The following is a 14493-nucleotide window of genomic DNA, read 5'->3' as shown; positions in this document are numbered from 1 at the left end:
TTATTCAGTGTACTTGAAGAGAAACTGAGCATCACCTCAGTTTTCATCTAGCGCCATCTTCAGGTCAACATTTCACTTCATTCAAGTGACCAAAAAGTGACCAAAATTTTATGACCAAAATACCTGCAAAACTAATGGCATTCCCATCAGCCTTTGCTGTCCTTTTGTTTAGTGCTTATTAGCAAGTGTTAGCATGCTAATCCTGCTTTAACATTTACAGTTTCCACTTAGAGGTGCTTTTACTCAAAGGTGGCTTTCTTTAATCGAAAGAAGTGAAATGACATTAAGTCCAGCCCACAGAGCAGCAGCAGGAGCTCTAACTGACCAGACTCTGCACACAAATACTACAAACTACAAACAGCTCCTGTGTCGGCCAATCAGAACTCCTGTTGCTGCCCTGTTACGTTTGTGTTACAGTTTTCCTTCAGGTTGACAACGCTGCCTGATTTTAGGAGGGAGCCCCGATGACGGCAGAGGACCTTCTGAACACTCTGAAGGATTTAAGAGACGAGGAATTCAAGGACTTCAGATGGTTTCTGCAGCAGCCCGACATCCTGGAAGGCTACCAAACCATCAAAGTGTCCAAGTTGGAGACGGCAGAAAGGCGGGACACGGTGGATCTGATGGTGAACGCCTATGAACTTCATGGAGCTCTGAAGGTCACCAAGAAGGTTTTAGAGAAGATAAACAGGAACGACCTGGTGCAGAGTCTGTCAGACTCCAGCTCAGGACCAGAAGGTCAGTCGCACTTTTTACTCGTGTTTTCAGGTATAAAGAGTTGGTTGACAGCCGCAACACAATACTTGTAATTAAGTGTGACAATACAAGATCTTTTTCTCATAATTAGGAGATAAGTCAATGTTTCAGTATTTCATATATTGATCATATAGTAGTCTTAAGGTCAAGGTACATTTTTTCACAGTTTATTCCATTGACAGTTGTGGTCCACTCATCCTTTGCTGAAGGTTTGCTTGCCTCCGTTTCCATGTGATGGTTTTCTTGCCAAACGTACGTTAAAGAGAGATTCATCCTGTTCCAACTCCAGGTGCAGGAACCTCACTTAGAATCACATGTCTTCCACATCTGTATGTAGATAGTTGGACCCGTCTCAGCATTAAGCAGTGGCAGGATCACAGCTTTGAGGGGTTCGTTGTGACTTTTAACTAATCTAAGGGTTAAGTGTGGATACGGTTAAAAGTTCATAATCTCTCTGTCTCAGTGTCAGTGGATGTCAGTGATGTTGGAGCGACTTCAGAGAACAGAGGACCTTCCTCCTCCCAGAGTGAAGGTAAAGCTGCTGTGTTGTCTCGTCCGTATGGACGCCCTGAAAGACAAAGTGTAGTTTTTTAGTTTGAAAAAATTTACTTCAGTGTTAAATTCAGTTCCCTCACAAAAACAGTCTTACATTTCTTTTTCAAAGATCTTGAATATTTTTTTCCTAGCTGCTGTAGACAGAAACACATGTTTTATGGATTTGTTTGTGTGTGATTGCGAGCTGTTTTCTACATCTATAAACTAGAGTGGGATTGTTGTGAGAGCTGATTTTGCTGCAGGAAGCTGTTCGATCCTTTTTGTGGAGTTTCACTCAAGTGAAGATTTTAGAAAAGATTTAAATTAACGTAAATGAATGAATTGACTTTTGAGTTGGACAATTCTTCCATCAATATTCTGCAGTTCCTCTGGGTCCAGGTCATGTTAATTGATTGATTATATTACTAGGAATTATTGTTATTTTCAGCTGGGAAGTACTGAACAAAACCTTGATGTAAATGATATAAATCATGAATTGTCAACAATTACATAACACTGTTATGTAGCTGACTAATAAGAAGCTAATTGATTTACACATATTACTTACATTTAAGCGATGCACCAGATTTAGTAAGATCACCACTTTTAATACCAAGTAGGTGTTACTGAAAAACTTCAGAAATTCAAAATGAGTGATGGCTTCCAGAACTGCTGCAACACAACAGTTCTGTCTGACTGCAGTTTAGTTTCTCTTCAGAAACAAACCTTTTATAGATATAATAAAGTATGCATTTACTGATGCTCACGAGAAAAGAGGCATCTGTAGACAAACAGCCTTAATCTATGTTGTTCTTTCCATTGATGTCACTCAGATGAGATCGTTCCAGTACCAGAGCCACGACACATCTCATATTACAAACACTTGCTTAAATCAAACCTCCAGAATAAGTTCATGTGTGCACAGGAGGGGTGGGCGCAGAAGAAGGATGAGCAGCGTCTGGATGATATCTTCACAGCGCTTTACATCACAGCTGGGGGTGACGTACATATCAACAAACAGCATGAGGTCAGGCAGATTGAGGCAGCGGTTCTGAAGCCAGCAGAAACAGAGAAACTAATTAAACCCAGTGATATGTTCAAACCCCCCTCCGGAAGATATAAACCCATAAGAACAGTGCTGACTAATGGAATCGCAGGAATTGGAAAAACATTTCTTGTCCGCAAGTTTGTGTTGGACTTGGCTGAAGGAAGAGCCAGCCATGATGTGCATCTTGTATTCCCCTTCACGTTCCGCCAGCTGAACTTATGGAGGGCAGAAAAGTTTTGTTTGGCAGAACTAATTCATGAATGTATCCGGGAGACCAGAGACATAAAGGTAGAAGCTCTTAATCACATCTTTACTACTCTGCAGTCATCAGGAAACACCAACTATGACAGAAGTAAATTCAAACTTCTGTTTGTTTTGGATGGACTGGATGAGAGCCGACTCCAACTGGACTGCTTCACCAATAAAAACCAGGACGCAAACTTTGATGTCACCGAGTCCACCTCAGTGGATGTGCTGCTGACGAACCTCATCAAGAGAAATCTGCTTCCCTCTGCTCGCCTCTGGATAACCACTAGACCTGCAGCTGCCAGTCAGATCCATTCTGATTTTGTTGACATGGTGACAGAGGTCAGAGGGTTCACTGACCCACAGAAGGTGGACTACTTCAGGAAGAGATTCAGAGACGAGGAGCAGGCCAGCAGGATCATCTCCCACATCAAGACCTCACGAAGCCTCCACATCATGTGCCACATCCCGGTCTTCTGCTGGATCACTGCTACAGTTCTGGAGGACGTGTTGAAGACCAGAGAGGGAGGACAGCTGCCCAAGACCCTGACTGAGATGTACACAGAATTCCTGGTGTTTCAGATTGATCAGAATAAACAGAGGAATAACCTAAAAAAGTGCATTCAGTACATTAAGTCATTAGCAAAACTGGCTTTTCACCAGCTGGAAAAGGGCAACCTAATCTTCTACGAGAAAGATCTAAAAGAGAGTGGCATTGATGTCAGCGGAGCCTCGGTGTGCTCAGGAGTGTTCACAGAGATCTTTAAAGAGGAACGTGGGAGGAGGAATGATGCAGACAAGATGTTTAGCTTTGTCCATCTGAGTGTTCAGGAGTTTTTAGCAGCTTTGTATGTAGAGAAAGCACTCATGAACAGAAACAAGAATGTTATGTCTGAGCCGGGGCAGACTTGTGGCGAACATGTGCAAATGGTTTTCAGTAAAAAATCTATTACAGAGGTTCACAGGTTTGCTATTGACAAGGCCTTACAGAGTCCGAATGGACACCTGGACTTGTTCCTCCGCTTCCTCCTGGGTCTTTCACTGCAGACCAATCAGACTCTCCTACAACACCTACTGAAAAAGAATAGAAGCTCACAGACTAATGGGAAAACAGTCGAGTACATCAAGAAGAAGATCAGTGAGAATCTGTCTCCAGAGAGAAACATCAATCTGTTCCACTGTCTGAATGAGCTGAATGATCGTTCTCTAGTGGAGGAGATCCAACAGTCTCTGAGTTCAGGAAGTCTCTCCACAGATAAACTGTCTCCTGCTCAGTGGTCAGCTCTGGTCTTCATCTTACTGTCATCAGAAGAAGATCTGGACGTGTTTGACCTGAAGAAATACTCTGCTTCAGAGGAGGCTCTCCTGAGGCTGCTGCCAGTGGTCAAAGCCTCCAGCAAAGCTCTGTAAGTGCACAGATAACTGCAGTCACTAATACTAACTACTCATTACATGTGTAGAGTGGTTCTCAACTAATGAAAGTTTTAGTCAACTGATTTAGGCAATAAATTGATTCGTTGATCAATTGAAAAATCGGTCAAATTGTTTCTTTAGTTTTATTATACCTCCACAGATGAAAGTAGCCATGCAAAAACAAATTACAGTGTAATTTATTTGATCTCAGAGATAGGATTGTATTTTTTTGACATTTGATTGATAAATTGCTGTTAGTTTCCAATAACAAACACAATACAAATTTTATTATCAATATTCCAAAAAAATGTTCTTGGCACCTGAGACTGTAATGCTTTGTTATTTGACACATTAACTCAATAAGGGCAACCATATAAATGTGATGTATTTTACATTGTAGAGTGTAATTTTCCCCTGGGGATCAACATATTTCTGATTCTGATTCTGAGAACACAAAAACAGTATCAAGTGTCTCTATCATTAACTGTCCTTCAGGCTGAGGGGCTGTGATCTGTCAGAGAGAAGCTGTGAAGCTCTGTCCTCAGTTCTCAGCTCCCAGTCCTCTAGTCTGAGAGAGCTGGACCTGAGTAACAACGACCTGCAGGATTCAGGAGTGAAGCTGCTCTCTGCTGGACTGGAGAGTCCACACTGTAGACTGGAGACTCTAAGGTCAGGATTCATCTTCTGTTGAACAGATTTAAATGTTGCTTGATGTAAAAGTCACCGCTCTCATCAGTGCCTCCTTCAGCAGCCACAGGCAGCTGTTTTCATTAAATACACTCTGATAAACCCTCTTGTATACTACCCAGCAGCAAACAGCATAATATTTTCCTTAAGAGTTGGTGGAGCCCCTTCATTTCAACACTCTGTACGATACTCTATGATTCGGTCTCACAGAGATGAATCTTTCTTGTCAATTCACACTGACAAGAAAAAAAATGATGAAAAAAAATGAAATGTGTGTGTGTGTGTGTGTGTGTGTGTGTGTGTGTGTGTGTGTCTCCAGGCTATCAGGCTGTCTGATCACAGAGGAAGGCTGTAGTTCTCTGGCCTCAGCTCTGAAGTCCAACCCCTCCCATCTGAGAGAGCTGGACCTGAGCTACAATCATCCAGGAGACACAGGAGTGAAGCTGCTGTCTGCTGGACTGGAGGATCCACGTTGGAGACTGGAAACTCTCAGGTATGAACAGACAGCAAGAGCTCACACACTGTTTCTCTGTCACACTGACGAGCTGAGGACTGTTGGTTCACAGTCTGTACCAGCAGCACTGCTGATAACAGTGAAGACAGTAACTGATGTGCTGAGAGTCCCTGTCCCCTCAGAGACTGACCTCTTATATCAGACCAGGATCTGGTGCTGATCATTTATTGACGCCTACGACACACATTCTTTTTGTCAAATATAGTCAAGTGTTTATGAACCATAATGCAAACTTATTAAGTCAAAGTTAATTCTTGTGCTTGGAAACAGCACATCAGTACAGCGTCTGCCAGTCTGAGTATAACACCTGTAACCACTAAAGTCATAACAAAATGTGGCAGCAGACAATAATGGAATTTAATGAAATGACAATCATATTTAGACTAACGTTACTATCAGTAATGTTCCTATATTTAAATTGGATCATTGGCTCCTTGATACAAGCTAGCTTGCTGTTTGCAAGTTACATCATCAGCTAACATTACGAAGCAGCCAATGCTAGAAGTTATCGCTAGTTGTCCGCCCCTGCCTTGCATCGCTCTTGGCATGTAGAAAGCAATCGTTAGTTATACACCTTTTGCTGATGTTCTGTTACATCGTTTATTGTTGGCTAAAATCAACGTTTGTCATAATACATCAGTTAGTATCATGGTTCACATAAGCTGGTGATATCATTTGACAAGCCAGCCATCAGATCCACTCAGATATTATTCTGGTAGCTAAGATTGCCAGCTAGCTGTAACTCATCTGGATCTGACGTTGGTTGCTTCGTAATGTTAGCTGATAAAGTAATTTTACCAGCCAGATCAGCCCTGGAGTCTGGATGAATTAGCTGACGTTATCCACTCAAGACAGTATTTTGCTACCCTAGCTAGATAGCAATTCGTCGCAAGCAAGGTATGTGGACTTTATGTTAGACTCTGTGTTTTGGTGGGTGCCAGATTTTTGTTGACTCTATTGCCCCTCTAAAAAAGAAGGTAATAAAACAAAGAAAGTCAGCTCCATGGTATAACACCCAAACCCGCAAATTAAAGCAAACAGCACAGAAGCTTGAAAGGAAATGGCGCTCCACCAAACTGGAGGAATCACGTTTAATTTGGCAAGATAGTCTTAAAACTTATAGGAAGGCCCTCTGTAAAGCCAGAGCAGCCTATTACTCAACATTAATAGAAGAGAACAAGAACAACCCCAGGTTTCTCTTCAGCACTGTAGCCAGGCTGACAGAGAGTCACAGCTCTATGGAGCCATGTATTCCTATAAGCCTCAGCAGTAATGACTTCATGAGCTTCTTTAATGATAAAAGTCTATCTATTCTAGTCTAAACTATTAGAGACAGAATTGATCACCTCCTGTCTTCAGGTGGTACCTTACCTTCAAACACAGGAACCTCAGAAACAGCTGTAAAACCTGATGTATGTTTAGATTGCTTTTCTCCCATTGACCTTCACCAAATTACTAAAACCATCTCTTCATCTAAGCCATCAACTTGTCTCTTAGACCCCATCCCAACCTGGCTGCTCAAAGAGGTTTTACCTTTAGTCAGCACTTCTTTACTAGACATGATCAATCTGTCTTTATTAACAGGCTACGTACCACAGTCCTTTAAAGTAGCTGTAATTAAACCTCTTCTTAAAAAGCCCACTCTTGATCCGGAGGTTTTAGCCAACTATAGACCTATATCTAACCTTCCCTTTCTCTCCAAGATTCTTGAGAAAGCAGTCGCCAACCAGCTGTGTGACTTTCTACATGACAATAAGTTGCTTGAGGACTTTCAGTCAGGTTTCAGAGCTCATCATAGCACAGAGACAGCACTGGTGAAGGTTACAAATGACCTTCTGACTGCATCAGACAGAGGACTTGTCTCTATACTTGTTTTGTTAGATCTTAGTGCTGCATTCGACACCATTGACCATCATATCCTATTACAGAGACTGGAACATTTAATTGGCATCAAAGGAACCGCACTAAGCTGGTTTAAGTCGTATTTATCAGATCGATCTCAGTTTGTACATGTTAACGATGAATCCTCCATGTACGCCAAAGTCAGTCATGGAGTTCCACAAGGTTCTGTGCTTGGACCAATACTATTCACCTTATATATGCTTCCTTTAGGACATATCATTAGAAAACACTCCATACATTTTCATTGCTATGCGGATGATACCCAGCTATATTTATCGATCAAGCCAGAAGAACCTCATCAGTTAGCCAAGCTTCAAGCATGCCTTAAGGACATAAAGACCTGGATGACCTGTAATCATCTGATGTTGAACTCAGACAAGACAGAAGTTATTGTTCTCGGCCCTGAACTCCTCAGAAACACAGTATCTAAGGATATTATTACCCTAGATGGCATTGCCCTGGCCTCCAGCGCCACCGTGAGGAATCTCGGAGTTGTCTTTGATCAGGACATGTCCTTTAACTCCCACGTAAAACAAACTTCAAGGACTGCCTTCTTTCACCTCCGTAACATTGAAACATCAGGAAGATCCTGTCTCAAACAGATGCAGAAAAATTAGTCCATGCATTTGTCACGTCTAGGCTGGATTATTGCAGTTCCTTATCATCAGGCTGTCCCAATAAGTCCCTGAGGACTCTCCAGCTGATCCAGAATGCTGCAGCACGTGTACTGACAGGAACCAGGAAAAGAGATCATATTTCTCCTGTGTTAGCTTCGCTGCACTGGCTCCCTGTAAAATCTAGAATAGAGTTTAAAATCCTTCTCCTGACTTACAAAGCTCTTACTGGTCAGGCACCATCATATCTTAAAGAGCTCATAGTACCCTGTTACCCCACTAGAGCACTGCACTCCCAGAATGCAGGGTTGCTTGTGGTTCCTAGAGTCTCCAAAAGCAGAACAGGAGCCAGAGCCTTCAGCTATCAAGCTCCTCTCCTGTGGAATCGGCTCCCAGTTTGGGTCCAGGAGGCAGACACACTCTCTACTTTTAAGAGTAGGCTTAAAACTTTGCTTTTTGGTAACGCTTATAGTTAAGGGCTGGCTCAGGCCTGCCTGGACCAGCCCCCTAGTTATGCTGCTATAGGCCTACACTGCTGGGGGACTTCCCATGATGCACTGAGCTTTCCTCCTCTCCCTCTTCATCTTTGCACATTCATCACAGTCCAATGCATGTTATTAACTTTATTTCTTCCCCGGAGTTTCTTTGTGCTTTGTCATCTCGCAGGTTCCTGTGGATCGTGGTCCTGGTACGCCTGGCTGCTGCCGCCATGGGCCTGCCTGACTCTCATCACTACAGTTATTATGTTTAGTCGTAGTTCTGTTACTATTAAAGCTGTTATTGCTATTATTGATCATATTTCAGTTATTATTACAGATGCAACTACTAATATCAGTCATATTTCCATTATTATTATAATTATAGCTGCTATGGCTACTGCTGGTGCTGCTATACATCTCTGCCTGGCTGTCTGTCTGCCTATCTGTCTCTCTCACTCTCTCTCTCTGTCTCTGTCTCTGTCTCTGACCCTGACCCCCCACCTACAGTCTGGTTCTGCTCGAGGTTTCTGCCTCTTAAAGGAAGTTTTTCCTTGCCACTGTCTCCAAGGTGCTTCTCATGGTGGGACCTGTTGGTCTCTGTAATAACATTATAAAGAGTCGGTCTAGACCTGCTCTATTTGAAAAGTGTCATGAGATGACTTTTGCTGTGATTTGGCGCTATATAAATAACATTGAATTGAATTGAATTGAATTGAATTAATGGACTCCATTTCTAAGCTAACGTTAGCTAGTGTCACACACTGTTGGCGCTGTAGAGGAGCTGAACATGGAGCTGAAGAGAGGCTCAGGCACTCGGGAATGTGCATAAGATGAAGAAGAAGATGGATCCCTCCTCTGTTGCTCTGTTAAAATGTGTTTTATAAACGCAGCTGTTTTGTCTTAATGGTGGATGTGAGTGACGGTTGATGAAGATCATTGATGAGGAAGCTTCTGAAGGTTCATCCTGACTTTGTTTCTTCCTCCAGGGTGGAACATGGTGGAGAGCAGAGGCTGAAACCTGCTCTGAGGAAGTGTAAGTGTGTGTTGACTTTGATTCATGAAAACAAGGCAGCACATGTTAAAGTAGTCTCAGTCAAAAGCTCGTGGATCTGCATTCAACTCTCAGTTGGACAGAAGATCCAAAAAGATGAGTCCTTGAGAAGTTTGGCTCTAATTAACAAAGCAACAAATAAAGCCATCAGGTGTGTTGGAGGATAAACTGCTGCTGTATCGTGTCTCGTTCTCTCCATCAGACGCCTGTGAACTCACACTGGACACAAACACAGTCAACAGAAACCTCCACCTGTCTGACAACAACAGGAAGGTGACGTTAGTGACGGAGAAGCAGCCGTATCCTGATCATCCAGAGAGGTTTGACTTCTGGTTTCAGCTGCTGTGTAGAGATGGTCTGACTGGTCGCTGTTACTGGGAGGTGGACTGGAGAGGACTGGTTTATATATCAGTGACTTACAGAGGAATCAGAAGGAGAGGAAAGAGTGATGACTGCAGGTTTGGAGGAAATAATCAGTCCTGGAGTCTTTTGTGCTCTGATGATGGAAGTTCCTCTGTCTGGCACAATAACAGAAGAACAGTCCCCCCCCCTTCTTCCTCCTCCTCCTCCTCCTCTCACAGAGTATCAGTGTATGTGGACTGTCCTGCTGGCACTCTGTCCTTCTACAGAGTCTCCTCTGACACCCTGATCCACCTCCACACCTTCAACACCACATTCACTGAAACTCTTTATCCGGGGTTCTGGGTATTGACATCTGGTTCCTCAGTGTCTCTGTGTTCACTGGAGGAGGGAGCGTCTCCTCCTGTGTAGAGAAACACTAACTCATGATTATAAGACAACATCTTCTCTTTATCGTTAAATGTGCTGCACGTCTGTGATTTGAAATACCTTCAAACACCTTTTTAAATATGTTTTCATTCAGATTTGTTGGGTAAAGGTATATCGATGTTAGTTTAAGGTTTTCTTTACTTTATATTTCTTTCACAAATAAATACAGTATCTATTTTAATTAAATCAGGTTCCACACAAGAATGTAAAAATACATTTTTATTTTTATTTGACTTTACTTTACTCATGTCGTTGATCATTAAAGGTTAAATTTCTTTCATGTTAATTATTTCCAGAACATCTTCAGCAAATATCTGTATATAAATGGATAAAGGAGAGTGTCAGTGTTCCAGCGATATAAGAAACATGTTGATGAGACATTTCATTTCTTTATTTACACATACATATTTAACCAGATCAAATCAAGTTATTGTTTTTAATCATTTTTTGTTGTTGATTATTGAAATATCTTTTGCTTTAGTGTTTTACAAATCTGTTGAGTTAATTAGACATCCATGTTGTTTTTACAGTTTCCCAGAATTCATCCACATTTGTGTTTATAGAACATTTAACTTTACCTGAAGGATCCATATTTGTTTGCCTTTTCAGACACTTCCATATGATTTTGTTCCAATCAGAATCAGATCAGAATCAGAAATACTTTATTGATCCCCGGGGTGAAATTACAGAAGTAACAGGTGCTCCCATTCTAGAGTAGAAAAGTAATACAAATTTAGAAATTAGCAGTATGTACAAATAAAGATATAAAAATACAAAATAAAATATATGCAATAACTGTGTATGTGTGTGTATTTATATACATATATGTACATAAGTCGGATTTATCGGAGCTTTCCCAGACATAATCGTGTCTTGGGTGTGGACACAAACACTATTTTATGGAACCTGGGAAATACAGTAGCTCCAACGTTAAGACATGACCACAGGAAAAGGAATTGCATTGTGGGAAACGTTGGATCCAGCATTTTTACATCTATTGCTTTGATTGCGACCATTACTTTATTTTATAATTACAATTATAATTATTTTATTGTCATCCGTCTCTAACACGCTTGACTGGGAGCCTATAATCTAAAATATTTGAGCAAGACTGTATATAATATAATATATAATGTACCCGCAGCCTAGAAGGCAAAACTTAGGGCAAAACCCACTGCCAGGAGAGTCACGTGACTGATATAGGCGCCTACATGGTTGCCTGACTGCAAAACGTTATAAAACCACGGACGCATTTTAGGCTTAGTTTGAATTGATCTTTTATTGAAATGAGAATGTATAATAAATGATATATCGGATTAAATATGTTTCATATTTTATTAAATATGTTTCATATTTTATGATATATTTTTGTAAAGACTATTCATTTCAACCTCAACGCTACTGATAAAGTTGTTCAGGATCCTGGTCGGGCGCCTGAATTCCGGTTCAGGACATCATGGTCGGCGCAGGAGAAACACCTGATATCTGAAGGTGAGAGCGGTTCATTCATATCACACCAGGTTCGTTTATGATTTTAATAGTTAGTAAAGTTTGATTTCTGCTGCTCAGCGGTGGAAACAAACGACCAACGAGCCTGAAGGTTGGCGGCTAACAGCCTGCTAGTATCATGTCACTGCTAGCTTTGCTAGCTTATGGAACAGTTAGCAGGTTAGATAACAGTCTGCTGAGGTTATTACACATGATTGTTTGGTTGAAGCAGTTCCTCTTCATGTTGTTGCATTAACAAATGACAGCTGACTAGTTTATGCCGCCATGGTTTCTTTGTCTTGCTCACAGGCCTTTATTTTGCTTTGTACTGTTGTAATACATGTAGTGTCCGGTTTATTAGGCACAGCTAGCTAACATAGTGCAGTTAAATCCAGCAGTCTGTCCAACAGTAATACACCTTCTCTTCATGAAGGGTATCGTGTTCAGTTTGAGTTCAGACTGTTTCAGACGATGTAGTGTGTGCCTTCTTTAAACTCTATTACCTAATAAAAGAGGTGTTTCTGTTATTTAGTCTATCCTCGTTGATATAAATGGGGTAGACAAATGTCCAAGTTTTCCTAATACCCAAGGTGACACTTTCACGTTGCTTATTTTGTCCAACCAACAGTCCAAAAACTGAGATATATTCAGTTTGTATGAATATAAAACTGAGAAAAGCACTAAATTGTCATATTGAAGAAGCTGGAAACAGACACATGTTGGTGTTTCTGCAAGGAAACAAAAAGTTCAGATTCATTTTCAAATGATTATTTAGCTCTAAGATGTCAAAATCGTCGCTGATATATTGTTTTGATTAAGTAACTACTCGTTTCAACTCTAAAACCATTCAGTCTGTGATCACAGTGAAGTGGTTGATTATATCAAGATCACGAAAGTTAGTTCAAAACTAAACAACAGAAGTAAATAAATCATCATCACTATCTGCCTTTTTAATGCAGTTATATTTAATCAGTTTGGTGTCTGAACTTTTGTTCTGAATCATATTGATTTTAGTATCTACATTGCATCCTTGTTTGTGTTTCCCAGCTCAGTGCCTGTCAGTCATGGGCCTGCGGGAGTTCTGGAAGAGCTACAAAGTCTTGATTGTGATGGGCACGAGTCTGGGGCTGATCCACTGGGGCTGGTACAATCTGAAGGCAAACCCACTGCTGCACAAAGCCAGAGAGGAGAGCATTCCTGAGCCCGGCATCGTGGCTTACGTTTCACCTCCAACAGCTCCAGCTGCTGCTGCCAAGAGCAAGTAACCCAGACCGAGGTATGAAAGTCAGCTTCACCCTGCAGCAGCTCAGCTGATACCTGTGCTCAGTTAGACAACCACGCCTCAGCTGGGGGGCGTTCTGCTGCAGTTCCTCTTATGTCCACTAGATGCTGCTCCAAGAAAACTCTGTGTACGGAGGCAAATGTGAAAACGTCTCTCTACAAACAAAGTCAGTGAGGTTTTACACAACAAGGTTGATGTCGTCGAACTCTGATTGTGTCCGTTGGTGATTCACTCAGATTACAAACATATTGTGGTGCTATCCAGCAGTAGCACATTATATTCACCAAAGAAACAAATTATTATATATTTTTTTTTAGATTATTTTGTAATCATGACTTCTGTGGAGGTCAAATCGAAATATAAGAAATGGTTATAATGTCGTCGTATGTTATATCAGCCTCAAACAAAGGTGGAAATAAAAGGGAAGTAATGTCAGCATGGTTCTGTCATCTGTAATGTATGTAAGCATACCGTATCTTAGTATCGCTCCAAGCTGTTGGTCAGGCTCTAAACTTGTGTATAGATAAAGTCTTGTGTCTTCTTCCCCCTGCAGAGGTGTCAGTATGAAACCTCAGAGCTGGATCAGGAGGAACTGGCTGTGGGCGGCCGGCGGGGCGTTCCTCACCGTCCACCTGGCCACCTGGCTGATGCAGAGAGCCATGAGGAGCACCGTGCGCTCCGAGGCTGCGCTCAAACAGAAGGCTGCTGAGGAAAGACTGGACTGATCTTTATTCACAATGATCACTTCGGTGATGGAAGGACAGAAAGCGTCCGGAGCCGAACTTAGCGGAGGACTGAGATGATAACAGATGATATTAAATTATGAATCCTAAAACTGCAGTGAAAAAGCTGCTTTGTTGGACAGTTTTTGTGTTTTCTCTGTTTGAGTTGTGATTTCCGGGAAATCAATCAGTAATAAAATGATCAAGCAAAGAAGTCTTAAAACTAAATACACATAGGCAGTATCACAGTTTGAAACATGAACATTTTAAAAGGGTCCAACTTTATCTCTTGTGTTGACCAGCTGACAGGAAAAAAAATTGAACAAAGTTTCCAGCAACAGTTTTAATAAACATCATATTTACATATTTCAATAAAACTAAAATGTCTTGATGAAGCTGTGAAATGTTTTCACTCACTCTCGTGTCTCCATTTCACAGTTTAAAGGAGAAGTCTGATGACATTCTGTGTTTTTCTCTCACGTTCAGACTCGAACCAACAACATGTCACCCAGTGACACAGTGAGGCTCACTGATGTGTTTTATTATTATTAATAATAATAATAGTAATAAGAAGGTCTTTCTAAAAATACTAGAATAGCTTATTTCTGTGCTTTGCCACTCCAGATCTCTGGTTCTTATTGGCTTAAAAGATGATTACATCACTGAACTGTTATTTATGTGCTTCTGTTTGCTCTTTCAACTTCAACAACACAGTGAAGAAGGAAAAAGGTGTCCGGAGAGGTCAAAGTGTGCAAATAAGCTTTAGTCACTCATTTTAAGAGGTCTTACACAAGTTTAACTGAGGATTCCTTGTGAGCACGTGAACGTACTGAAGTGGTGCAGTACCACTCGTGACCACAAGGTGCTAAAACGATTATGAACTCATGAGCTGTTGGTGGCGCTAGAACAAAAGTCAGAGAATCTCCAACATCATTACAATGAATCCTGTGGAGAACATGACTGAACAC

At 41.3% G+C, this 14493-nt stretch overlaps 3 protein-coding genes across 3 annotated transcripts; all 3 read left to right on the top strand.

Annotated features, from left to right (window-relative positions):
* Nucleotides 1-464: 464 nt before the first annotated feature.
* On the top strand, nucleotides 465-10126 carry LOC139299487 (protein NLRC3-like). Its single transcript, XM_070922399.1, has 7 exons — nucleotides 465-738; nucleotides 1226-1288; nucleotides 2124-3990; nucleotides 4493-4666; nucleotides 5004-5177; nucleotides 9180-9226; nucleotides 9447-10126. Exons 1-7 carry the CDS (start codon nucleotides 465-467, stop codon nucleotides 10013-10015), a joined length of 3168 nt encoding a protein of 1055 aa, XP_070778500.1. The 3' UTR covers nucleotides 10016-10126.
* A 1330-nt stretch (nucleotides 10127-11456) lies between these two features.
* LOC139299886 (uncharacterized) lies at nucleotides 11457-12786 on the top strand. The gene is made up of 2 exons (XM_070922836.1): nucleotides 11457-11524; nucleotides 12569-12786. Exon 2 carries the CDS (start codon nucleotides 12586-12588, stop codon nucleotides 12784-12786), a length of 201 nt encoding a protein of 66 aa, XP_070778937.1. The 5' UTR covers nucleotides 11457-11524; nucleotides 12569-12585.
* Nucleotides 12787-13366: 580 nt separating this feature from the next.
* Nucleotides 13367-13916, top strand: LOC139299897 (uncharacterized). Its single transcript, XM_070922848.1, has one exon. The coding sequence runs from the start codon at nucleotides 13367-13369 to the stop codon at nucleotides 13526-13528; it is 162 nt and encodes a 53-aa protein (XP_070778949.1). The 3' UTR covers nucleotides 13529-13916.
* Nucleotides 13917-14493: the final 577 nt, after the last annotated feature.

This window comes from Enoplosus armatus, chromosome 2, assembly GCF_043641665.1.
Source record: "Enoplosus armatus isolate fEnoArm2 chromosome 2, fEnoArm2.hap1, whole genome shotgun sequence".
Taxonomy (NCBI): Eukaryota; Metazoa; Chordata; class Actinopteri; order Centrarchiformes; family Enoplosidae; genus Enoplosus; species Enoplosus armatus.
Note: the sequence above shows the minus strand (reverse complement) of the source record. Positions and strands in the feature narration are given on the sequence as shown.